Here is a 27247-nt window from a genome sequence, read left to right as displayed (position 1 = left end):
AAATAAATAAAATCTTAAAGAAAAATAAAAATGGAACTCTGTAATGTTGATTGAATTGAAATGCAATAAAAATTAGTTTCATGAGGCCAAGGGGTAAGAGTTCAAAAGAAAGATGTAGAAAATCATTTTCAGGAATTTCAAGAATTAAGAGAAATACTTATTTTTATCCTGTTGGCATCCTTCATCCCTCTTCAGCGGAATTGTGTGGATAAAGTAAGTGTGACTTTTCTTGCCCTTATCAATTTATTTCAGCGACAAGTTCTACCTGATCTCTCTTTCTTTTTTCCTTTTTTAAAGATTTTTTATTTTTAAGGAATCTCTTACTCTCAAGTGGGACTCAAACTCATGAACCCGGATCAAGAGTCCTATGTTCCACTGATTGAACCATCCAGTAATGCCTCATCTCTCTTTCTCTCTCCTTGGCACCCCCCCCCCCCCTCAGATTTAGCCACTTTACTGAAGTTAAGACAGGCTCTGGATAGTAGGAGTTGACAGAATCTCACATGTGAAAATCCAGATTTATAAAACGATCTGGGGGAATGGTAATTCAATTAAAAACGTTTGCCAGGGGCGCCTGGGTGGCTCAGTGGGTTAAGCCGCTGCCTTCGGCTCAGGTCATGATCCCAGGTCCTGGGTTCGGGCCCCACATCGGGCTTTCTGCTCGGCAGGGAGCCTGCTTCCTCCTCTCTCTCTGCCTGCCTCTCTGCCTACTTGTGATTTCTCTCTGTTAAATAAATAAATAAAATCTTTAAAAAAAAAACGTTTGCTAAATTCTTTTAAATAGCAAGATATTCTAGTGTAGCCTACGGTATTGTTTTAAGTGATAAGAAACTTTTCAGACCACAACTAAACCTTGTGGCAGCAAAAACCATTTTTTTTCTTAGTGTTGAAAGAAAAAAACAAGGTAAGACATAAGAGAGTATACACAAGACGAGCCAATCTCATATCCCACCACGTCTCCAGTCCATCATTTCTTGAACTTTCTGCTGCTACCGTTGCCATTAAGTTACTTCAAACTTTAAGGTCAATGGGAAAAAAAGAGACCCTCAACCCTTTGCCTTCTTCCTTCTCATGTATAGTTGCAGGAGAGGATTGACTCGGGGTTGTAAGATTAACAAAAAGCGCTTTCAACAACTGTCCCAAGTTAGAATTTCCAGTCGCTGTCTTCCCTGGCCTGGAAAAAGCGGGGAAAGTGAGGTTGGCCACTTTCACCGCCAGTTATCCTGTGGCGCTCTCGGTGTGTTTTTGCATCTCATTCAGTGGGTGGAGGTGAGAACCACGGAACGGGGACCTTCACACCGCGTAGAGTTCCTCAAAACCCTCACTTTAAATCATTAAGGAAAACGAAAGCCTTGTGGGGAGCGGGAATGGGCGGGTTGGGCACAAGTTAATGAACAAGAACATGACCAGGTACGGAGTTTAACAGCAGAGGGCACAATACCCACTGCCCGTAGCTAGCGGCTGGCTGCAAGGAGGGGCAAGGAACTCTGGGGCTTGTGGTTCGCCATGTTTTCCTCGGGCACGTTTGTTCCCTCAATAGAACTACAACTCCCAAGATGCACCGCGCGCCTCTCTCTTCTTAGCCGGCCCCTCTCCCAAGGCCAGCGCGGAACCTCCCGGGACCGGTCTTCCCCCGCCCCCCGCCCCGCCCCGCCCTCGTACGCACGCGTCACGTTTGTTTACCCTGAAGCCCCGCCTCCCCGCCGTCCTCGGGCTCTCTCCACTCCTCCCGGGAATGCCGTCATGCTAATAATGCATATTCATGAGGCCCTCGTGGAGCTCCCGCCCTGCCCGCCTCCCGCCTTCCCGCTCCAGGCGCGTGATTAATATTCAATGAGCCCGGGACGCGGCTGATTCGCCGCGGCGGGCGGGGTTTGCGCTCCCGAGCCCGCGACCCGGGCGGGGAGGGCGTGTGTGTGGGGGGGGCGGTGGCGGCCGGGCGGGCGGGCGCGCGGGATGGAACACCGAGACACCGACGGAATGCTCCGAATTGCCACATAATCCCCTGGAACGGCCGCGCCGAACGCCATTGGCTTCCCCCTTCTCCCCGCGCTGCCGCCGCCGCTGTCTCCCACCTTCGCCTCCCCGCCTCCCTCTCCTCCCGCTGCCTCCGGAGCTGGGGGGGAAGCGCGAAGCCCCACTGCAATGGAGCCCGCCGCCGCGGCTACGGCGCAGCGACTCCCAGAGACCAGCAGGGAGGACCGAGCTCCGGCTCCGGCGGCGGCGGCTCTGGCGGCGGCGGCGGCTCTGGCGGTAGCGGCCGGGGGCGGCCGGAGCTCGGAGCCCGCGCTGACCCCGGCGGCCCCGACCGGCGGGGCGCGGGACGAGGCCGCCGGCGAGGCGCAGCCGGGGCCGCTGCCGGGCCGGGCGGGAGGCACGGGTCGCCGGCGGCGGCGCGGGGCGCCCCAGCCCACCGCCGGCGGGGCTGCCCCTGTTCCCGGGGCCGGCAGCGGCGCCAACTCCCTCCTGCTGAGGAGAGGGCGGCTGAAAAGGAATCTGTCCGCGGCCGCCGCCTCGTCCTCGTCGTCGTCGTCGTCCTCGGCCGCTGCCGCCTCGCACTGCCCCGGCGCCGCCGGCCTCTCTACCTCCTGTTCGGCCTCGGCGTCGCTGTGCACCCGGAGCCTGGACAGGAAGACGCTGCTCCTGAAGCACCGGCAGATGCTGCAGCTGCAGCCGTCGGACCGGGACTGGGTGAGGCACCAGCTCCAGCGGGGCTGCGTGCACGTCTTCGACCGCCACCTGGCCTCGACCTACCTGCGCCCGGTGCTCTGCACGCTGGACACCACGGCCGGCGAGGTGGCCGCCCGCCTCCTGCAGGTGGGCCACAAAGGCGGCGGCGTGGTCAAGGTGCTGGGCAAGGGCCCGGGCCCCGCGGCCGGCACGGAGCGGCCCCCCGACGTGGGCCCCCGGCTTGCGCCTGCGGAACCCCGGGACTTGGGGCCTCCGCCCGGGAGGAGCGGGCTGGCTGCCGTCGGGGGCCTGCCGCGCGCGCCTCCCGCGGACCTGCAGCTGCCGGGCGGCCGGGACGGGTGGGCGCGCCGCGCCTCCCGCTCCAGCCCCGCGCCGTCGGACTCCAGCCCGAGTGAGCCGGGCGCCCGGCAGCGCCTGGACCGCGCAGCCGCCGGCCCGGCCTCCGACACCGAGAGCTTCAGCCTGAGCCCCAGCGCCGAGAGCGTGTCCGACCGGCTGGACCCCTACAGCAGCGGCAGCGGCTCCTCTTCGTCGTCCGAGGAGCTCGAGGCTGACCCGGCCCCGGGCCTGCCAGGGATTCCGGGCCAGCCCCGTCTGCCCGGCCGCTCCGCGCCGGCCCGGCTCGGGGCGGGCACCCGGCCGCCTTCCCCGACGGCCTCCTCGCCTCCGTTGCAGCCGAAAGACCCGAGGGGCGTCGACGGCCCGGGAGGGGCCGCCCGAGACCGGCCTCGGGAGGAAAAGGCGGCTGCAGCCGTGGCCCTTAGCCGCCCTCAGCCAACCCCGGGTGGGAACGGGGCGGCCCCGGAGAAAGCGCCTCCGCCGCCCACCCTGTATGTGCAGCTCCACGGAGAGACCACCCGGCGCTTGGAGGCGGACGAGAAGCCTTTGCAGATCCAGAATGACTACCTCTTCCAACTGGGATTTGGGGAGTTGTGGAGGGTGCAGGAGGAAGGCATGGACTCGGAGATTGGCTGCCTCATCCGCTTCTATGCAGGTAAGGAATTCACCTGTACGGTGACGCGTGGGGTGTAAACACTTGCAGGTCCGGAGGAATGGGTGCATTCGGCCGTCTGTCCGGACCAGGGTGCGTGCACGTCCTCAGGAGTCTTTGTTCTTTACAGCTTTCGCCTGACCTCTGTGCCATCCTAAATGGAGCAATTGTAAAATCGGCGAGTTACTGTCAATCTTGGGGACCTAGAGGTGGGGAAGCGCTGTTGGAAGAGGTGGCACAGCCACCAGGAAATACAGGTAGCAGATACTTCTGAGAGAGGCAGTGGTACTTTTAACAACGAGGGGACTCCTTCAGGCCTCCCTCGAGGGCTTGTTGGGTTTGAGGCAGTCTGGGATTTCAGGTAAAGGATCTCTTACACATCATACCAACCGAGGGAAATGACCGACAGACAAGCTCCAGGTCACTCTTTGTTTACTCGTCCACAGTTGGTCATTCCTGTGTGGTCCTCAGGACCTTCTTTCTTGTCACTTGGGGCGCTCGTTCAGCTCTCTGTCATGCTCGTCTGCCCACTGAGCCCTCCCTAACAGATGGGACCCTTCTTAGGGATTTTTTTTCCCCAGAGCTTTTTTGCTTTATTTCAGTTTCACCTGCAAGTTTGATTCTTGCAACAAAAGTGATGCTGCCTATTTTTTTTTTCTCATTTCTTACTTCCAGCCTCTATAACCCGGTCTGGCCATTGCAGTGTGACCTGCAGTAGAGATCACAGTAAGACTTGAAGTGGTCACCATCTCTTGAGATGGAATCTAAAATCCTCCTAATTCTTTTTTTCGGTTCTAGATGAAAACTTTAATTCTTCTGTTTCCCCCCCCTCCCGGCTTTTTGAGATATGATTGGTGTATTAGATGTAATTCTTGACTTGGAGTGACTAATGTTTTTCTCTTTATTAGAGACTTAGTGGGTGCTAAATTAGGGAGCTATGGATCCTGGTTGTTATACTGGAGCTTTCTATTTGTTTGCATCTTTTTCCTCCTCTGGTTTAAACAATTAGGTTCTTAGTGATAATAAATTTTATTTAAATAAAGTTAGCATAACCAAATTAAATCAGGAGAGTTAAATTTTCCTCAGCTTTACTCTTCTAGTTTGTAGGTGCTGGTGGAAAAATAATCATACTTGTAACTTTATTAATCTGTTGCCATTCTTTCTAATTTAATGTTTTTGGGTCAACTTGTGTCTTAGTGGCAGCTTAGTCAGTTTGAATGAAGAAATCTTTACTCCCACATTGAAATATGCAAGACCAGTAGCATTCCTGGTGAGATGTTAAGCTTCATTGAAGTTTTTTTTTAATTCAAGTGGATTTCTGATGGATTTTTGCCTTATAAAGAAAACCATATCATCATACAATAGCATTTGCAGTATCTAAAGATAATATCTCAACGGCATGACATGCTTTAAAAGTTTATGACCTAGATAATCGGTGTTTTTTGTTTTTGTTTTTAAGTTGTAGGAGCAACAACCATATCCTTTCCTCCTGGAGCTCATGTATTTTGTAAAATATTGTTATTTTGCAAAAGCATTAAATGGTAATCACACTTGGAAAGAAAATGTTAATGTGAGAATGCTAAATGCTCTTATAACCAAACCAGTTAAATTGAGTGAAGTATATATAAAGCAAAGGATATGTAAAGTAAACAGTATTGAACACATTTTATATAGAAAGAGCTCTGCTTTTCTTGTTTTCCACACGTTGATTACAATAAATGTCCATGGGAAAGGTTTTGGGTGTCCTAGTCATGGAATTTAAATCTTTGATTCCCTTGATTGCCTCTTCAAGTGTGTCTAAATATTCTAAGTGAGTGATGTACAGTGCATTTGTGTGTGTGTGTGTGTGTTTAAAGCTTATCAATAAAAAGTGACATTTTCTTTCTGGTTGAATCTTAAATTTCTGGTGTGATCATTTTATTCTTAAGTTTTGCTTTTGTAAAAGCCGTATTTTTTTCTGGACTTACTTCATCTCTGTATATACAGTGTAAATACATACACACCTTTGTGTATACACTTGTAAAAATAACTAATAAAATGGGGATGTCACACAGAGTATCCAACCTATTCTTGAATGTGAAGCCATTGTATAGGTGTCCTAGAAGGAAGATGCTTGATTGTTACAGAGATGGCTAGTCGTTTATTTTTGTTTCTATACAGAGTTGAGCCTATTTTAAACCCGAGGTAATATACAAAATGTCTGTTGATACTCATTTGCCACAGAACAAAATTCAGCATGTAGTGAACCCACCTGAACTTTTGCAAGAGAGTTTAGTTATTGATGAACAAAAGGGCCTTTTCCTGAGGTGGTCTTACATGTTATAGGAACACTGTCAGGATTTCACAAAGTGGAGGTTTGTACCTGGCTGGAGGGGATTCCTAGAAATTCCCTTTGCAGGGGAATGTAGGACACCCAACGGGAGTGTTACATTTTGGTAGTAATTCTTTTCCTTGGGAAAAAGAGAATTAAGGTTTGTTTTAGAGGACACCCTTTAAGAGGGTGTTGTGTACCACATTTGTTTTTAGATTTTACGTATAACTTAGTCTTAAATTTTTTGCTGCACATCTTTTTGTTTATATGTGTAGTTGGAGTTAAGGATAGATTAGGAAGTTGCCTTTGAAGCCATTTGAATACCTTACTGCATTTAAATTGAGCTCATTATCTGCTGTCTAGTTATCTAGTCAGCTCCTTTTTTTTTTTTTTTTTTTTTTTTTTTTTTGAGAAGGTCTTGTCCAGCAGAGAACTTTCATTCTTTTGAAGGTCGCCTTTCAGTGGAATTTCAGTATTTATAACTTGACACAAGTTATTATTAAAAGTCTTTGAAAGGCATTTGCAGCCTTTGAATATTTAAATACTTACTGGGGTAAGGTAAAATGAAAGTCTTTAATGAACTATAAGGTGTTGGATGAAAGGTGCTATCTAATTACAGAGTTGTTAATGAAAACTTAGTTTGAAAATTGTTATTGTAAAAAAGAAAATTGTTATATCTTTCAAGCATTCTTTTAGCTGATTTAAAATATGACAAAATTTAAGTGGCTTTATATGAAATGACTGGTTTTAAGTATTTTAAGTATATTAACATTTAATTTCCTTTTAAAATGAACCATCTTAAATTCTAATTGGAAGAGAGTAATTTTAGGTTAAAAATTTTAAAAATTTATGTTGCTCCATGTAAGTAATGGATTTCAAAAGATTAATGAGCTTTGTGTTTTGGACTCCCTGGGGAGTCTGAGTCATTGACCAAGGGCAGTCTTAAACTACATATATTTTGACTTGCACCACCTTTTAGATTTCGTGGTCTAGCTAATTCAGTTCAAATTGCAATAGTGGGAAAGGATGTTGAGAAAGTGGAGAGAGCACACCCACTGTGTCTAGTGAATCTTGGATAAGATGTTTTTATTTGAGTTCTTGGGATCACTTAGGAGAATGATCTCCTAACCCCTCTCATATTTCTTCTCTTTTTCTCTGTTGGGAATGATCAAACCTTACGTGGTTTCCTACATGGAAACGGAGAAGGGGTGGTTCAGCCTTAAGCTGCAGTATTGACCAGCAGGCTCTTATTACTATAATTACAGCAGTATTGAGTAACGTGCTATGAACATGTGACACCAGTGTGTGCTTCAACAGTCCTTTCAATTTTAAGAACAAAGGGTTTAACTTTATTTTTGTTGTTTTTTATTTACGTTTTAAATTTGTTGTTTTTGATATAAAGTGCATGCTATCTTTTCCATCATAACTGTGGTTTGAGAACATCTATTAATAGGTTGGGTTTTATTATCTTCAAAAATTTTAAAAGGCTTTCACATCAATTGTCTCATTCGTCCTTTCAGAAACATTATTAGGGAGGAGATGGTGTCAGTCCTCTTTTCAGATGGAGAAACATGCACAGAGAGGTTTGCCTCTTGCTTGTGGTTTTTCAGTCCTTAGCAGAGCTGAGAATAGAGAGCTGGGATGTTCTGTTTTGCAATTCATATCACTTTCCATGAATCGATGCTGAATTTCATTTACACTTGATTTTTTTCACTTGGTTAGAAGCATTCAGAAAATACGTTATTTTTGTTGGTAATGAGGTGATATTATCCTCCAGTCCAAAGTGGTATTCCTTGTGAAATGTTGATGGCCCTATTTTTTTTTTTTTTTTTAAATCATGCTGCCTTTAAAAACCTCAAGTAACAAGCCTGGCAAATAGGCAATACAGAAAGAGTACTGAAGTGTTGTAGATATTCTGGTTGTAATAGTCAGGCTTGCATTCAGGTTGTTAGGAAATGAAGTTTACTTAATGACTATTTCTTTTATTTAACCATGCCTCATTTGTTAAACTGTAAATCTTCCTTGGGTAAAGCGAATTAGTACTTCATCTGAAAAGTGGATGACTTTTCAGGGTGGAGGTGTGGCAGTTCAGTTCCTTTAAAACATAGCCTTGGGACGCCTGGGTGGCTCAGTTGGTTGAGCAGCTGCCTTCGGCTCAGGTCGTGATCCCAGTGTCCTGGGATTGAGTCCCGCATCGGGCTCCTTGCTCAGCAGGGAGCCTGCTTCTCCCTCTGCCTGCCATTCTGTCTGCCTGTGCTCGCTCTCTCTCCCTCTCTCTCTGACAAATAAATAAAATCTTTAAAAAAAAAACAAAAAAACATAGCCTTACTTGTAAAGTGCTGAAGAGTTACATCAGAAAAGTCTAGCTTACATCTTTTATTTTAAAATAGAATTGTTGGTACTTTCTTGATAGTGTTTTATTGGTGTTACTATGCTCTTGTTACAGTTATTTTTGTAATTCATATATTATAGAAAGCTAGAGAGTAAGCTCCTCTCCCTGAATTTCATAGTTGTTTCTACAATGTGTCTTTTGTGCTCAGTGAAATAATTGCAGGGAGAGGAAATGTGTAAGTTAGGTTGTAAAGTTGTATCTTTTTGTTGCTATATGATTATTAAAAACACCACCTTAAATGATTGATTATCCAAAGGTCATTATTATTTGTTAAAGTGTAAAGTGTTTTTGTTGTTTCTTATTCTCTTTCTTTTTAAAGCCCTGAATTTGATTTATTGGTAACATAACATTCACTGACACTCTTTATGATCCAAGCCTAGTGTAATACTTGGCATTTTAGTTTAAACATTTGTTGAGTTGAATTTGTGGAATTTTGTTAAGCAGCTGGTGGTGTATGCCCTGATTCTTCAGCCTTCCATCCTGTTTGGGTCCCCAGGGATGTGTTAAACACACGTACACACACAGGCATTTCTCCCCCGGCAGGAGATTTTGGGTGTGCCACATACTGTTAATGTCTTCTGTTGCGTGTGATTGGAGCTGTCTGTGGATTTGGAGAGAGCAGTTCTTAAAGTTTTCTTAGAGTTAACAGGGGTTTTTCCCCTTCTTTTCAAAGGCATCTCTTACCTCAGCTTGGAGATGAATTTAATGAGACATCTGTCAAATGAGGCATCTTAGATTTAATGATTTTGTTATGTGCCAGGGTTGAACACAGTTCAGTCTATCTGAACAGGAGAAGGGTTTAGTTGTACTGTGGGAGTCAGGAGATCCTGAAGCCACTCGGTAGAAAAGCGTTTCCTTTAAAAAAGATGCCTGACATTTTGAAAAAGAGAAAGAAGTTATCAAAATATCTGGGTAAGTGAAGCCTTAAAAAAAAAAAATTTCCCACTTCCTAAAACCCACTCCACCTCTTTAATCCCAAGCATCTGGTGTAACGCTGGTAATGAGGGGTTTTGAATCTGGCCTCATGTCCCTGTGCTTCTAGGGCAAGCCCTTTTTTTTTATACTTATCTTTGGTTTTCTAAAGATAGTATAATTAAGGCAAAAAAAATTGGCCATGTGGATTCTTTAGACGTATTAGGTATTTATAACCTAGTAAGTATGTGTGACTGGTTGTGTTTTGGTTTGTGTGATTTGTGTGAAACTTCAACTCGAGGCTTTGAGAGATTTTGCTAAATTTGAAACTCAGGGATCTGAAAAGAGTAGATCTTAATGATATTTTGATTAAAAGACATTGGAATATTTGGTTAACTGTGAAATAGCAGCTCTTCCAGGTTGCTTGGTGTAGCTTTGAGTCAAGCATGGTGGCAGCTCGTGCATTACAGCCATGTCACTACCCTTGGATTTAGAGGTGGAGTGGTTTTGTTACGTACTTTGTATGTAATAGATGCCTGGGATACCTTTTAGTCTGTTTAATGAAACAAAGCATAACCTTCTCAGAACGCCAAGTTCTTGCTGAAATAATTGTTTCCCTGTTGTATTTTTACATCTGTTGCTTTCATGCATTGTAAAATGTGTATCATGATAAAGTGTCAAGTTCAGGTACAAGTCCAGGAGCTCTTCTGAGTTTGGAACCTAGAGGTTCTATTAGAAGAGGAGTGGAAAAGTCTATTTGTAGGTTGAACACACTTTATAAGTTTGTAAATGTCAATATTTTAGCAAAAGACAAAACAAATTCAGAATTTTTGGCATATACTTTCCCAAATGAAGCTTGCTAAAATTAAATTAGTCTCATTTCCAGTTATGTGAAAGCATTCAGTTGAAGACTGAACAAAATTTGAAATAATTTTGTTTTAGACCATTTTAATAAGGAGTGAAAAAATCCAATTAGAAATTTGAGGTTTGAGAGGATTTAAATTGGTTGATTTTTCTTTTTAGCTTTTTTTTTTTCTGCATTTTTTTCAAGCTGGAAGAGTTTTCTATTTGTTGCTGTCTATTTCTACTGACTCCTACATCTGGTGAAAATAAGTTAGAGAATGAATCTTGTCCTATATCTGCCTATATGTTAGAATATTTGGGCTTTCTTTTCAACTATGAGGCATGGTTTTAAATACAGTGAAAGTACGATCTCTACTTGTTTCCCTTGCCTATTCAATAATTATCTGGATTTAGGGGTGCCTGGGTGGCTCAGTGGGTTAAGCCGCTGCCTTCAGCTCAGGTCATGATCTCAGGGTCCTGGGATCGAGCCCTGCATCGGGCTCTCTGCTCAGCAGGGAGCCTGCTCCCTCCTCTCTCTCTGACTGCCTCTCTGCCTGCTTGTGATCTCTCTCTATCAAATAAATAAATAAAATCTTTTAAAAAAATAATTATCTGGATTTTACAGTCAGTTCACTCCTGACACATGGTTCAAAGTGAAATTTTATGCATAGAACCAGTTTATTTTTTTACCTTGTCATTTATGAGAAATTTATTCCTAAGGAATTCTGTCTTTATTCCCATCCATGTATTTTGAGAGCTTGTCTGGCTGTGTCTTAGTCCTGGTGGGTGCTACCTTACGGTTTTTAAGTTTGGCTGATGTGTCCTAGGGTCAGGTGGGAGTAACCTTGGTTGGTGTTTTGTATGTTTGTTTGTTTTGTTTTTTCAGAATAACTTTTGGGGAAAAAATTACGTGGTTTTATCTCACACTGTGAGAAAAAGTGGTGTGTAGTTTAAGGAAATTAGTCTGAAAGCTGGGAAACTTGGCACAACTTTGGGCATTCATTTTAACCTATCCTGGGCGTTTCTTTCCTGGTCAGTAAAGTGATGAGCTTGGAGTGGAATTAAGTCTAAGATCGCTTTCCCCTCTTAATATTCTGGGGCTCCATTGGAGAACCATTCCTTCCCATTAGAAAGACTAAAGTTATTGTTTTAAGTTCTGTAAGACCCATCTCTGGGTTTAAAAGAGTCCAATCCCCTGCATTTTTTCAGGGAGAAAAAAATGGACTTGGCCCTCATGTATGCAAGATAGCCTGAGGTTGACAACCAGAGTAGATCACCTTTTTGGTGTAGATTCAGACTAATGACAATATAGGGGACATTTGATTCACTCTCTCTCTGCCAGTCCTGCTGGAGAGAAATTTAAAGAAATACATGCTTTTTAAAGTTAGAGTTTTTTCCTAGGTTGATGCATAAAGCAAGATCCTTTCATAATTCAGTTTTCCAAGTTTTTATTATAATGGTAACTCTGTATTTGAGGTATTCCAATGTGCAAAACTTACTAATTTGTTTCAGTTCTTGATGAGCTGTGTGCCCATCTCCTTGTGCCTAGAGTCTCAGGAGAAAAAAGCCTTAAAGAAAATGAGTTTTTGTATTGTTAATTTGACTAAATGATAGAATTTAGGATCCCACAGAGGTCCTAACATCTGTATCTTTATAGATGAGGAAAGGGAGCCCATAGCGGTTAAGTATCTGGTCTAAGATCATTGATCAAGTTAGTCTCAGAATTAAGAATAGCATTCATGATTTGGATTATCTGTCCATTGTTCTTTTTTTTTCATTACACTGTGAACTTAAAAACTTGTCTTGAATCCTCCTTATATTTCACATTCAAAATGAAAGTTAAAGGGCGCCTGGGTGGCTCAGTTGGTTGAGCGACTGCTTTCGGCTCAGGTCATGATCCCGGAGTCCTGGGATCGAGTCCCACATCGGGCTCCCAGCTCCATGGGGAGTCTGCTTCTCCCTCTGACCTCCCCTCTCATGCTCTCTCTCTGTCTCTCAAATAAATAAATTAAAAAAAAAAATGAAAGTTAAAAAAATGGAGTGTATGTCACACATTTCATGGTTTCTCTGTGACTTCAAGGTGTTTCGAGTTTCATTTCCTTCTAATCAGTGCTTTTGGGAGGTTGCATATCACTGTGACAGATATAAGGAGGGGCTTCTAATGGAACAGTTGGATATCTTAATTGCATAGAGGGAAATTAGATTTCATCAGGGTTGTTACCCTTTGGGGGATTTAATGATAGAACTTTAAAGTTGACAGATGGTTGGCTGAGAGGAGTTGCAGTACTAGAAAATCAGAAAACCAGTGGTGATTCATCTAGTACTTTGAACCTGAAATTGTTAGAATGTTATAAAAAGAAATCACTGACTTTTAAAAAATATTTGGGAGAAAAGTTTAAGAATAGATTTTGAAAAAAATTTGCATTCAAATCTGTAATTAAAAAATTCAGTATTATATTCTTTATTTCAATTTTTTAAAAGGATGTCTTCTCACAGTGAGATGCACATAGCGTATTTACGCACACATGCACAGTTCTACTTTTGTGTGATATAAAAAAAAATAAAAACCAACTGGCTTCAGTAATCTTTGGGCTTTTGTTGTTTGTTGGCTTTGGAAGTCTTTATCATGAAATCTGCTACTGTTTTGAAAATTTCCCTCTCTCCCTAAAAGAGAGGTATTGGGAGGAGGAGAGAGAAAGAAAAAAAAAAAAGAAATTTCTGCCCGGTTAGCAAAAAGGCAGTTTGTGAGTATTTTTAGGGGTGTGAGAGATTCCCTTCTATAGTAGGCTCTATTTTAATTTAGTCATTTACCTTAAGCAAAAGTTTTAGCTTTCCTTATAGGGAAGTTAATCTATTGAGTCAATTAATTCTTCAAAATGACTGTTCATTTTTGATACAAGGAAGGGAACTTTTTAAAGTGCAGAAGTACAAAAGGGTAAAAATACATTGCATCTGACAAGCGGAGTATGTATTCCAGATGCTGAAACGGAGGAGAAATTTCTCTTGATGGTCTCTTGGAGAGGTGGTATGGCTGGAGACCGCTGACATTCAGGTGTATGTAATAAGGATCTCTCCTTCTGAGAAGAAGAACATGCGGCTGTAATTGAAGGACCCTTGTTCTCTCGCACACCCCCCACACATGCGTTCTCCGTGGAGGGTTGAGGCAGGATGTTAATGGGAGGTGGCAGTCCTATTTATGGATGGGAGGGGGAGGAGTAGGGTGGGATAAGTCGTCTTGGGAGGAAAAAATCTTGATTTAAAAAAATTTGCAGTTCTTAATTATGTGGAACACTTTTGTCACATCTTAATTGGTAACTTATTATTGTGAATGGTCTGTTTATCTCCCTTGCTCATTTTTTCTTTGATATTTGCCTTTTCCCTACTGGTTTGTAGATTTGTTTTGGGTATATATTTAGGGAAACCCGCTTTCTTTTGTAAGTCACTAATATGTTCTTTATCCGTTACACATTTATGTCTGTCTTTTCCTTTAAATATTCAGGGTTCTTTGTCATGCTTAGGAAAGACTCCCTATCCCAGGTTAAAAAAAAAAATTCCCTGTATTTTCTTGTGGTATTATTGTTTTATTTTCTGTGCTGAAATTTTTAATCTGTTGTTTTAGAAACATAGAAAGTGGGAAAGAACAAATTGTGTCAATACTTTTTATTGGGTAATTGAGTTATTTCTTCACTGATATAAAATGCCACTTTCCTTTTTTTAACTGATAGAGATTAAAATCTATGATATAGAATAATATAGGTTCAGTAAACTATTTTGAATTTGTTCAGGAAAATAGGGAGAAAGGGAAGATCTTTGTCTGATTTCTAGACATTTCTTTTTTGCTCCTTAATTTCTCAATAGCAGTCTGTGATCATTACTTTCAGGATAGTAGCTTACATACTTCTGGAATATGGATGTATCAGGATTCTCTTTTCCTGTGGATACTTTGTCATCCTGAAACAGCTGGGGTGGGAGTGGGGTTAGCTGGAGTATAAAATGCTGACATGCATATGTATGTATACATACACGTACATGTATATATATATATATTGCATTAGGCACCGTTCGGCTGCTTACTTACACTGGAGAGATTCCTTTTTTCTTCTTCTGAAAATTTCTGGGGAAATTTCAGGTCACCGTGGAACACACATGATTTATCTTCTGAATATAGAAAAATGAAAACTAACATGCCTATCAAAATCAGTAACAGCTCTGCCAGTGGTGCATTGAGGTTTTCTTGGTTGACCGAGAAGGGGTTTCTGTGGGTAGCCATGCATTGAGATGACAAGAATACAGTGCACACCAACTCTGAGATAGCCGAAGATGGCGAAATGGGACCCGTGTTCTAATGGTACTTACGGTGCTTTAGTGCTGTAGGTAAATGAACTCACAGAAGAGATGACGTAGTTTTAGTGGGGGTATGGGAGGTGTAGAGTCATAGATGACAAACCTGGAAAAGTCAAGTTAGGACATCTACCCGCTTTGGTAAGCAAGTTTTCATGGTCTAGTGACCAATTCTTAGTTATGTGACCACAAGACAAAAATTGTACTACAGTTGCGTTTCGTGGCATTATTAGACCCTCTTTGGTAGAGAACCAGGATTCTCTTCTGTATTTACCTAGGTTCCAAGTTAATTTAGCTGGGATAGATTCTAGACTTGAATCCATTAACACTTACAGGGAATGGGACGCCTGGGTGGCTCAGTTGGTTGAGCAGCTGCCTTCCGCTCAGGTCATGATCCCAGCGTCCTGGGATCAAGTCCCGCATTGGGCTCCTTGCTCAGCGGGGAGCCTGCTTCTCCCTCTGCCTGCCATTCTGTCTGCCTGTACTCGCTCGCTCTCCCTCTCTCTCTGACAAATAAATAAAAATCTTAAAAAAAAAAAAAAACAAAAACAAAACAAAAAACACTTACAGGGAAAATCTCTAGACCCATTGCCCTAAAATACTAAATGAAATAAAAATGCAGTTGCCAAACTTATTTAGGTTCTTCCATGATGACAAACTAGATGGCATTTTTTTTTTTAAAGATTCTATTTATTTATTTGACAGAGAGAGATCACAAGTAGGCAGAGAGGCAGGCAGAGAGAGAGGAGGAAGCAGGCTCCCTGCTGAGCTGGGAGCCCGATACGGATTTCGATCCCAAGGTTCTTGGGATCATGACCTGAGCCAAAGGCAGATGCTTAACCGTCTGAGCCACCCAGGTGCCCCTAAGATTTAGTAGTTTATTTTAAGATTTTATTTACTGGAGAAGGAGACCAAGGGCTGAGGGGTGGGGAAGGGGTTAGGGAGGAGCAGAGAGAGAAGCAGACCCCCTACTGAACAGGGAGCAGTACCTTGGGCTCAATCCCAGGACCCCAGGATCCTGACCTGAGCCGAAGGCAGATGCTTAATAGACTGAGCCACCCAGAGTCCCTCCTTCTCTGCTCAAAGAGTTCATGCATCTGTGTCCTACAAGGTTGCTGAAAGATCAGATGAGACATGTGAAGTGCCTGACACAGCCGTACCGGTTGTTATAAACCAAGCCTCGGGCTTAGGGTGGAAAGAGCGTTGATGGGGGACCTGGACACCTAGATTTGCCTGTGGGCCCTTTGACTTGAGGGAGACCTATAATGAGCCTCTGAACCTCCTTAGGCCTCATGAGAGAGAGAGGAGGAGGGAAGTGATAAATCTGTCTACGAGAACTTTGGGAGGTTGAGATTTGATGATATACGTGGAAGTGCTCTGTAAACTGTGAGATGTTACACAAATGTAGTGTGGTTTTATTATTCTTAGCAACAGTAAATTGCCACAAATTCTAATTAGAGTTAATTAGGGCTCATTAAGGCAAATGGGATATGCAGTTGCTCAGTGACAGCGGCAGACTGTACACTTTCATAGGTCCATCCATCAGTTATTGTGTCTATTATGTCAAAGGTGCTTTTGATTCAGAGATGACTAATTTGAATTTTCTAGGATCCCTTGACAGACTTGGAGTTTTGAGGGAATGTGTGTGGGAAAAACAGACAAGCCCTCATTTTTATACAAAGGTGAAAAGTGTTCCAATAGGGGCAGGCTTCACAGATGACCATAGTAGCGACTGTGCCAAGGCCTGAGGGTCCAGGAGGAGTAGACTGTTGCCTCAGTTCTGGGAGCCTGAAGTGTTTGAGGAGCAACCCTAAATGGCCAGGTCAAATCCAGTCAGACTGAGTTTAGGAATAGCAATTCCAGCTTAATCCTGTAAGATTCCAAAGTACCTTCCTGTCTAGGTGTCTTCATCTGCTTGAAGAGGTGTCACAGTTTGTGAGTGTCTAAATTCTGGATTAAGTGAATATTAATTTTGCTTTTTAAAAAGATTTTTATTTATTCATTTGAGAGAGAGAGCACGAGGGGAGGGGAGAGACAGAGGCAGGGGGAGAGGGAGAAGCAAGGTCTCCACTGAGCAGGGAGCCCCCCACAGGGCTCAACCCCGGGACCTCGAGATCACAACCTGGGCCGAAGGCAGATGCTCAACCATCTGAACCACCCAGGCGCCCCTAATTTTGCTTTTTTGAAAAGAAAATGCAAATGTACATATGCTCCATGTTGCCCTGAAGCCTGGTGCTGGGGTCCTGACATTCTCTTCTTTCTTTTTATAAGGCCTGGGAGGGTTTTGCGTTCCTCAGATTTATGAGAATTATGGGAAATGTGTTTACCTACTGGAGGCAGTTACTTTCTTTTAGTTTAGTGACATATGTAGACGCAGTAATGTAAAATTTGGATGATGATAAGTTGGTCATAATCTGGGAATTTTATTTTTAACTGTGCTTTATCTAGTGTTTCAGTCTTCATTGATGAAGATTTCTTGTTGGACAAGGAGGAGACACGGTTCTTGTGTGTTCGTGTAGACAAAAGCAACATATTAGCTCTTTAATCCATGGCTGGAAAGCTTGTACTACACGTATGGCAAGTTAAATCTTTACTAATGGCGTGTTATAAATTGCGTTTTGTTGTAGTTTTAAATAGGAGGCACATACGTCTGAGAAATATTGGTTTGTGTAGTAAGGTGAATGGCAACCCTGGAAAAAAGATTCTCATTTTACTTTTTTGTGCTGTTTTTAAATTATGACAGACACCATGGTTTAAAAAAAAAAAGTTATTCCGATCCCTTCTGATTCAAATAAATCATGTTTCTAATCCCAGTGGAAGTGCTTCTCCTTCAGACTCATCAACATTGAGGTTACTCTCCTGCCAGTGTGTGTTTTCCACTGTTACTAACACCTTTTTGCCCTCTGTGACAAATTTTTGCAGAGACTTCAGTTAAGTCATTAGAGTTGTATCAACGCTCGACAAGCTGATTTTACAGGGGAAGAGTAACAGAAATGTTAGCATCGGTGTAATCATAAGGAGAGGAGTTCCTGGTCCTTGTGATTATAAAGCAGACACTCCAAATCCCTTGCTCTGTAACCAAGTTGTAAGAGTGACTTGGTGTTTTTAACCACAATCTGAATGGTATTATTTCATTAACAAATACATGATGACAAAAGTTCTGTAAACAGATATGTTGGAACTACTTAAGAGGGGAATGTCATTCTGAAGATACCACATGAAAGTCCGTTTCTGAGACTGGGGCTTGTTTTGTAGTCAGTACAGTCAGAATGCCTGGTTTATGTCCTGGATTGGCCTGCAGCTGCTAATAGAGAATTGGGAACTGTCGTTGCTTCCTGCCTCTGGAGAGGAGTGTCAGATGTCCCACCTCCACCCTCTCCCCACAGCCAAGCAATAAAGACAGAAATGGTTGACAGCCCTCTTGGTTCTAAGAATCTGGCGGATTAACCTCAGAGGCTTCAAACCCCAAATAGTACCGATGGGGAAAGGAAAGTAGTGCGTCCATTTATCCGTAAGTCACCATCATAAGCACGACTGTACTTACCTTCTTTTACCTTTTGGAAACATTTGCGATACCGGAGTAGACGCAGCCACAGCTGTCGTGGATAGTTAACTAAGTCAGAATCTGGTGGCTGTGATAATTGAAGCAATGCCTGCTCCATTATGGCTTTGCCGAGCTCCACAGGTATAAAATGGGTGAGAACCATGTGGATACGTGAGGAGGAGGGCCTAGAATCTGAGCATTGGAAGGGACCAGGGGCATCTGGCCCAGTTTCTTGCCTAGTGCAGAAATCTGCCCGTTCCTGGTTGCCGCTCATCTGGCCTTTGCCTGTGGGCTGATTGCTAGCCCGGCGTTATTCTGGGATGAGGTGGGGTGGAGACGTGGCTCCTTGAGATGCCATGTGTGGACTAGCATGGTGAGGGCCTCCCAGGAGTGGGTAAGAAGTGTAGAGTCTCAGGCCCCACCTCAGACTTAGAAGACCCTCAGGCCGATTGGGCTGCACCGCGCCCTTTCAGAAGGGCTAGCACTGGATGGGTTGGGAGTGGGAGAGGGTAGAATTGGAGGAAAGAAATCATGCGGAGCTTGTGTGGCTTACTGAGATCCTGAGGGCCTGAATTAGAGCAGTGGAGGGGGAAAGGACACGTGTGAAGATGTTCTCCTGGGACTCAGTAGCTGATTGGCCATTTTGGTGAAAGAAGCTCAAAGATGACTCTTGTGCAGTTTGAGCGATGAGGGAATTGTGGGTCAGTTCATGAAAGCCGCCCGCATCACTAGTTCAGGGAAGCTGAAGCAGCAGGTGCTAGAGGTAGGGGCCGGTGATATGAGAACGAATGGAGATGTGTCTCCTGTGGTTAATGTTTGCAAATACTTGTCAGCGGAGGACTGCTTGTTCAGAGGATGCATGGGAAATGGTGTGGTGCACGTTACACTGACTGGAGCCATTCCTTCTGCTGGTTGGTGCGCCTGGATCACCATCCAGCTTCCAGAACTCTCTGTTGCTTTCTCCTGTTCGCAGCACAGTAGTAACTCTCAGGAGGGTGGTATAAACATTATTTATTTACTTGGTTCCTTATGACTCTTTTTTTTTTTTTTTTTTTACATTTAAAATAAATGCTAATACTGGCTATGGCTATGGACAAAAGTGAAGAGGTCTAAAAATAAGGTTGATAGTAAATTTTTGAAGCTCTCCAGATGAATGCCTTTTGAATGTCAAGCCTTTTCTATCTGGGGTGTGTGTGTGTGTGTGTGTAAATTACATAAACAATTAAAATAAAACTTGAAATACCTTAATGAAGGCGTTTGCAGAGGGCTAAGGAAATAGGGAGACCCCGGTGCTCCCCCTGGAAGAGGAATGGCTTGGGAGAGCTCCGTGGGGAGGATTCCCTTTGTGAGTGAGGGGCCAGACCTGCAGGACAAGGGTACGTCCAGAAAACCATGAATGAAAGGGCACCACGTAGGTTGGGAATGGTGGGTGACTCCAGTGGTGAAGCGTTAGGTGATGAGGTTTAAACCGGTTGGAGATGAAACAGAAAAGGAGGTTGGGGCCAGATGATGAAAGGCTGTACATGCTGAGAACTCGACGTGATAAGTAGTGGGGGCTACTGAGCGTTGTCAGTGTGCGTGGGGGACATGGTTAGGTCTGCATTCTAGGGTGGTAAGAGGACCGCTTGGCTGGAGGATGGATGGGAGAATTACTGCTAGAGACTTGGTTATTGCTTGAGGCCCGTCTTAATTAACATTTGAAAGCGCTGCGTTTGGAGCTGGAGATCCAAAGAAAGAATTACCTCAAGGAGTTCAGCTAACTGGGAGAAAGAAGAATTGAAATACGGAGTGTGTCACTCTTGAGGTTTGTACCATGTGGTTGTGGTATCAAATGGGAAATTAATCCATTCTCTGCAGTTGGGGTGGGTAGAAGATGGCGTGGAGTGGATGGGCTGGGGCATTCCTGCTCTGGGGACTCAGGGGCTACCTGGGAGCTAGATGAGGAAGATCTGGACTAGGTCAGTGTAGATGAAGAACTGCCGAATGGGAGTTGCTCTTGTTTAGAATGTAAACTTCGTGGGTCTTATGCAATGATTATATGTTGCGGGGACGGGGGGAGTTCAGGATTTATTACTCATTCCGGGACTAATTTGAGTATGCCTTCCAGCATGGGAAGGTCTGTCACTGTATCCCTAGTCAGGGATACAGTGTGCATAAGACTGACAGGCTTTATGTGTCGGGATGACTTGGAGGTTTCTGGTTTGATTGACTGTGATCCCATCACCCAACAGGCAGAATACTGGAGCAGGAATTGGCTTGGGGTGGGAAGATGGCAGTTTAGGTTTTGGGTGTGTTAACGTTAATGGTGCCTGAAGGACATTCGGGCATTTCTGGAGCGAGCTCAGGGAGCATCTGTGTTAGGCAGTCAGTGAGGTGTTTGGACTGAATCAAAGTGCTTGATAGAGTGGGTGGAGAGAGGAGAGGGCTGAGGAAGTACCCCCCCCCCGAAGAATGCTGGTGTTTATTTTATTTTATTTTATTTTTTATTTTTTTTTAAAGATTTTATTTATTTATTTGACACAGAAAGAGAGATCACAAGTAGGCAGAGAGACAGACAGAGAGAGGGGAAAGCAGGCTCCCGCTGAGCAGAGAACCTGATATGGGGCTCGATCCCAGGACCCTGAGACCGTGACCTGAGCCGAAGGCAGAGGCTTAACCCACTGAGCCACCCAGGCGCCCCGGATGCTGGTGTTTAAAAAGTGGGAGTAGATTATGTTGAATGAAAGAGTAAAGAATAAAAGAGACCTACTGTACTACTGTATTTATAAGGAGGTCCGTTTACAGGCAGAACTAATCTTGGGCGCTACGTCATGATAGTTGTTACTTTTGGGGCATCCTGATGGGCAGGGGCTTGAGCCATCTGCTGTTGGTAATGTTCTTTGTGGTTTTCTGAGTTTTAGTTTCCCAGGTATAAACAGTGAATGTACCCTTAGTGTGCTTTGTTCGATATAAGTTAAGCTTCTGTAGAAATAAGGGAAGTGGTCCTGAGGGAAAAGACTTTGAACATCATTCCTGTCTTGAAGGAAAAGAGAGAGTGGGAAAGGCTAAGGGTGTTGCATGAATGGAGAGGGAAACATGAAAGAAAGTCCTGAAGGAAATAAGAGGGACGGTATCATGAGCACCCATGAAGGAGTTAGCTGTGGCTGGGTAGAGGGCCATCTCTTCCTTGGACTAAGGATAAAGATTTATTCAAGAGATAGTTCAGGAAGCTGGGCCTCAATTTTCTTAATGACTTGGAAGGTAAGGAAAAGCCAACTCTCAGTATCTAGTGTAATAAACTCTTGAATAAATTATCCAACTAATCATAGTCTATGTCCTTTTGGGAATTTATGACCGTGGTTTCAGTCTGTGCTCACTTTTGTGAAGGCGTTCCTTTCTCGGACTGCTCTGAAGGACCTACGGCACTGGGTGGGGTTGCCGGGGCTGTTCATGGAGCAGAGATGCAGGAAATGATCGCGCGGAGCTCAGTTGTGCAGGTTTGGAAGTGCTTGTATTGGGTGGGTTTGTTTTGCACAGTGTTGTTTGCGCAGTTTTGGTTCCCTCCTCCCAATCTGTGAGAGAGAGACAGTGTGTGTGTTTTGGGGGAGAGGGTAAATATATAGATTTAATGGTCAAAAACCCTCAGAAAAGTTGGAACTACTAGATGACAAAGTAGGGGTTATACCTTCTGTTATATCCTGTTTCCTTTCTGTTTGTAAAATCACTTATGGAGTAATAAAACTTCTGAGTTAGTTTTTTTCCCCTTCCTCATGACCTGTTGATTATACTTGCAGAGATGAGAGCCGGTTCTAAAGATACATTTTTCATTCCTAGATTTTCAGAGTGACTTGTGGCTTGATTCTGTTTATAAAGTGAGCATGAAGACATGGTGAATGATAATATCAGATGGGTATAAATCAGATTGTGTAGGGGACAGTTATTGTTAAATAATAAATACTGTTTAAAAAAAAACCGTGTCAGACCTATCATTTTTCCTCTTGATAATTGTAGCAAGCATTGAATTTCTGTTTTGTGCTCAGTACTCAGGCTAGATGCTGAGATTCCAAATTGTGGTTATTGAAACAAATGAAAAACCAGCAGTTCGGTTGTTCTTAAGACTATAATTACCCAAATATTTACTGTAGTCTCTAGATCATCTGGTTATTTTATATTGTAGTTGCAAAGTTGGTTTCTATAAATTTTTAATAAAAATATTTTGGGGAATAGGTTAGAAACTCTTTAGAGAGAACCATAATTGTTAACTCTGCCCATCAGATATGGCGAATTGCCAAACAGCAGTAATACAGGGAGAAAGATTGATTTGGAGAACCTGGTGGAATGGCAGTAGAGTTGTTTTAATGTTTTTTGTTGTTTTTTTAGCTTGCTCAGGAACTTTATTGGGTTGGCAGTTATAGGCACAACGTTTTATGTTTAAAATTCACTGATCAATGTAATGGAAACTTTTTATGGGATACTCTTTTTTTCTCCTCTTACTTAGTCAATTCAAATAGTTGCAGATTGCTTGCTTTCCAAGGCATGAGGTACTTTGAGGGTTGGGGGAAAAATGAATCTGAATGCAGATCCTCTGCATTTGTAGAAGCTTAAGCCAGATTATACAAGGACATAGGTGATCATGAAAGAGAGCACAGTAAGACAGTCTTAGTACAGGGGGGCTAGCTACTCCCTCCTTTCCTCCTTTCAAATAATTCTTGAACCTGTGTCTACCACACTCCAGCCTTTCCCAAGACAGACATAGCCCTTTTCCTTTTGACTTTATAGCATGCAGACTCATCAAACACGTACCTATATAAATAATTGTGTCATGTACCACTAAGGAAAAATACAGTATTTTTTTGTAGCAGTGAATCCTTGTTGATAAGCTGAGACCTGAAGGATGAATAGACCTGAAGGATGAACCCACTATTCAATAGGGTTTGGGGTACAGGGTACGTGGAAGAACATTCCAGATGGGGAAACAGTATATGTGGAGGCCATGAAGCGGGGAGCCCACCATGTTTAAGGACCTAGAGGAAGGATCACTGTGAGTGTAGTGTAGTAAGTTAGATTGAGAGTATCAGGAGGCAAGGCTAGAGAATAGTCAGGGCCAGATCATGGGTTTGTGTGGCCTGGGGTCAACTTTTGACAAGTTGAGTGCTTGTCATCATAGTCCACCCCCCCCAACAATTAAATACCAAAATATGTGATACGCACTCTAGGTTATGCTTGGCTGGAAGGGTCTTACAGGCTATCGTCAGTGCTTTGGAATTGATTTTAAGAATAATAGGAAACTAGGGACGCCTGGGTGGCTCATTTGGTTAAGCGGGTGCCTTCGGCTCGGGTCATGATCCCAGCATCCTGGGATTGAGTCCCATATCACGCTCCTTGCTCGGCAGGGAGCCTGCTTCTCTCTCTGTCTCTGCCTGCCACTCTGTCTGCCTGTGCTTGCTCTCTCTCTCCCTCTCTCTCTCTCTGACAAATAAATAAATAAAATCTTAAAAAAAAAAATAATAGGAAACCATTCCGTTAGATTATCAAATGTTCTATAGCTTTGTGTCATTCTAGGACAGGTGTCGTGACTATCATTTTATAACTTTCCTATGTCTTATTAGTAGAAAGGATAAAAGGAGGATGAAAGTAACCCTGTCTTTTTTATGTTTGTTAAGCCTTATATCCTGGATACACTAAGAACACCCTGTTTTCTATCTTTCCTGTGTACCCTTCCTCCATGTGCTTTCTTTCTCTTTCTAGCCTTCCCTGCGGCCCCCTAGCTCCTTACCCTGCTGCACTGACTCTGCATTGAGAACCCAAGATGCTCTCAAATTACTGGGGCCATGGTCTGAGCATAAAGGCATAGGTTTTTACTAGCCTCACATTAATTTTTACAGAAAGGTTTATTTTGCTTCCCCCCCTTCCACCCTAGCCCACTCAATTTTCCCTTTCTTAGAAAAGAAAAATTAGTACCCTTCGTCAAATGAGTAGTATATAAACATTCCCTGTTGTACGCTCTCAACTTCCCCTAACTCAACCCCAGCAATAATAAGCTGTGGCGAGCATCAAGCATGTTTGATGGGGGAAATTTAAAAAAACACCAATTCACGGTGTTCTCTTGGCACATTAGCAATCAACTTCTGTTTCAATGAAGTTGGAATACAGCATTACAGTTTTTATGTCCTTTCAGGAAGACATTCAATGAGATTATATCTGTTGAGGATCTCTTTTTTGTACCCTCTTTATCCATAAATGAGAGAGGTCCTGGGGTCATTTGTGCACAAAGTCACATTTTCAATTAAGGGCAGGTTCATTAGTTACTTTATTAGTGAAACTGTTACTTTCTTTCTCCCTTTCCCCGCCCCCGTTGTCTTTATATATTGCATTATTCTCCTATTTTTGATGAGATAATGATAGTAAAACAGGAAACAGGTAAAAGTCTTTTTTTATTTTAAGGATTTTGTTGTTGTTAGGGAAATTTCAAAACCATTTTAAAAAGTAAGCAGAATTTCATGTCATGACCTCAGGGTTGTGAGATCGAGCCCCTAGTGGGCTCTAAGCTAGGCGTGCGTCTGCTTGAGATGCTCTTCCTCCCTCTCCTCCCTCTCCCCTCCCTGCATAGTCTCTGTCTCTGTCTCTGTCTCTGTCTCTCTCAAAAAAAAAAGGTAGGCAAAATAATGTAATGAAGCTTTGCATACTTATTGCCTGGCATTAGTCAGTACCTCCTCAGGGCCAGTCTTGTTTTATCCTGAGTCTCTTCCTTCTGCCTACATGATTTTGAAGCAGATCATAGACTTCCTCTCATTTCTTCTATAAGTATCTCTAAACTTAGGTATCTCTAAAGTATGGCACGCTTTTAAAAAACAACCATGACACTAATTTTGTTTAAAAAAATTAATATTCCTATTTTCAACAAATATTTGGTCAGTGTTCAAATTTCCAAGTGTCTTAAATTTTTAGTTTGAATTCTGATTGAAACGTCAATATCTTGTGATTGGGATTTTTTTTTTAACATTTCTTTAATTTTAGATTTCCCTTCTGTCTCTCTTTTCCCCTTCAGTCTCTCCCTCTTCATCTCTCCCTTGCAATTTACTTGTTGGAAAAAACAGGGTATTTGTCCTCTGGAGTTTCCTGCAGTTTAGATTTTGGGATTACATCTCTGTGGTGTTAACAGGAGTATATTGAATGTTTGGGTATATGCTTTTTTTTTTCCTTAAGATTTTTATTATTATTTATTTATTTGACAGAGAGAGAGAAATACAAGCAGGGGGAGTGGGAGAGGGAGAAGCAGACCCCCTGCTGAATAGGGAGCCTGATGCAGGGCTCAATCCCAAAACCGTGGGTTCATGACCTGAACTGAAGGCAGATGCTTAACAACTGAGCCACCCAGGCACCCTGAAAGTTTGGGTGTATACTTTTGATTTTTTTTTTCCTTTTGAGTTTTAAATATGTGCGTGTGTGTGTGTGTGTGTGTGTGTGTGTGTGTGTGTTTTAAAGATTTTATTAATTTATTTGAGAGAGCATGGTTGGTGGGGGCAGAGGGAGAGGGAGAAGCAGACTCCCCGCTAAGCGGGGAACCAGATGCAGGGCTTGAATCCAGGACCCTGGGACCTTCACCTGAATTGAAGGCAGACGCTTAAGTGACTGAGCCACCCAGGCCCCCCTGTTTAGCTTTATCTTGGTCAAGAGAGTTAAGTTAGGTCTTCTTTTGGAGGACTTAGAACAGAGATCCCAAACTAGTGCCCATTGGGCCATGTGTGGCTCACAAACCTGTTTTGTTTGGTGGATACTGAATTTTTTTTTTTTAAAGTATGTTCCTGTGGGGCTTGAACTCATGACCTTGAGATCAAGACCTGAGCTGAGGTCAAGAGTCAGACACTTAACTGACTGAACCACCCAAGTGCCCCTGAAAAATTTTAAAATTAATTGCTACCATTTAAATATTGTAAATTATTTATTTATTTATTAAGTCAGGAGATGCGGGCATACTAGGTGTCTATGGCAATGTCCAGGTTTTAGCTGATGAGTGGTGGCAGCTCACTTCCCAGGGTGCCTGTCTTTTTCATGTCACCCTAAGTGCTCCACTCATGGTTTCCTGCATGGTCCCAGTGGGCTGGTAGGTTTGTGAACTGTAACCTCGAGCAGCAGAAGTTGCTTTCCTCTGTGTGGCATTGCTTAAATTCTATGCATGGTAGTTTACTTCTAATTTTTAGCTTCATGTTTCATTCCAGCTGGTGTTTGGGCTATTTTACTGTCTAACAATTGATGTTTCTTCAGATACATGGTCAGAGTGCCTGCTGATGTTCCCATTGTGCTTTGTATCTCTGTCATAAGGCTTGTTCACTGCATTATATGAATCTATTCTCATGCCTCCATGGAAACTGGTGTTTATAGTTTTAGAATCTAACAGAATGCTTGGCACATAGTAGCCACTCAGTAAATTGTTGTTGACTGAGTGATGGAGGACAGGAACCAGTAAACAAAACTACCCAATGGAGAAAACATAGTAAAAGAGAAAAAAATCTTGTACATCCATGTTCGAAATTTCATTGACGTGAGTTCCTCTATTCTTCATTGGCATGCATTATCAAAAGTGAATGTAATTGTGGTGTGTATAGTGTACATTGTACAATATTAGAAATAACCTCTATAGGTGTGTAAATATTCATCCTTAATAACATGTAAGTTAGCAGTAGATCTCCCAGTGAGAGATTTCAATTTACTTGTGTTTGGAGAACTTACTGGCTGGACTTCCCTATTTTGCCTTAAGAATTTGGAGTTTAGTTCTTCCTTTGGTTTGTGTCCAGTGTTAACAAGTACGTGTAGCAAGTGTGCAAAAGGGAGGGAATACAGCATGGACAGAGCTCACAGACTTGAGGGTAGTTTAGGAGGCGTATCTGGTATCATTTGGTAAAGTTTTTAAACCTGGCATTTACATATTGCCAAAAACAATACTTGAAAGATACCTTTGTGTTTTAGAGTTTAATCTTATTTGTGTTATAACAGTACATGCTTAAAAAATTGTAATTGGGGGGGTACCTGGCTTAATAGGTGGAGCGTGTGACTCTTGATCTCAGGGTTGTGAGTTCGAGCCCCACATTGACCATAGAGATTACTTCATAAAATTTCTTTTTAAATTATAATTTTTTGGCAGAGGGAATTATGTTCAGCCTGCCTGAACTTTTCCTTGTTTACTGACAGCCTTTTATAAAAGTGGGAGTAAGGTCAGGTTCTATACACTTTGACTCCAGGAGA

The 27247-nt window shown here is 43.1% G+C and overlaps 1 protein-coding gene across 1 annotated transcript in view; it reads left to right on the top strand.

Moving 5' to 3' along the window:
* The first annotated feature begins 1995 nt into the window (after positions 1–1995).
* Positions 1996–27247, top strand: part of PHLPP1 (PH domain and leucine rich repeat protein phosphatase 1) — a 207334-nt gene continuing 182082 nt past the window's right edge. The window contains exon 1 of the mRNA XM_047696943.1: positions 1996–3685. Within this exon, the coding sequence (XP_047552899.1) occupies positions 2146–3685 (1540 nt within the window). The 5' untranslated portion in view covers positions 1996–2145. The remainder of the gene's footprint in view (positions 3686–27247) is intronic.

Source organism: Lutra lutra, chromosome 12 (assembly GCF_902655055.1).
Source record: "Lutra lutra chromosome 12, mLutLut1.2, whole genome shotgun sequence".
NCBI lineage: Eukaryota > Metazoa > Chordata > Mammalia > Carnivora > Mustelidae > Lutra > Lutra lutra.
The sequence above is the reverse complement of the archived record's forward strand: the minus strand, read 5'-3'. Positions and strand labels throughout refer to the sequence as shown.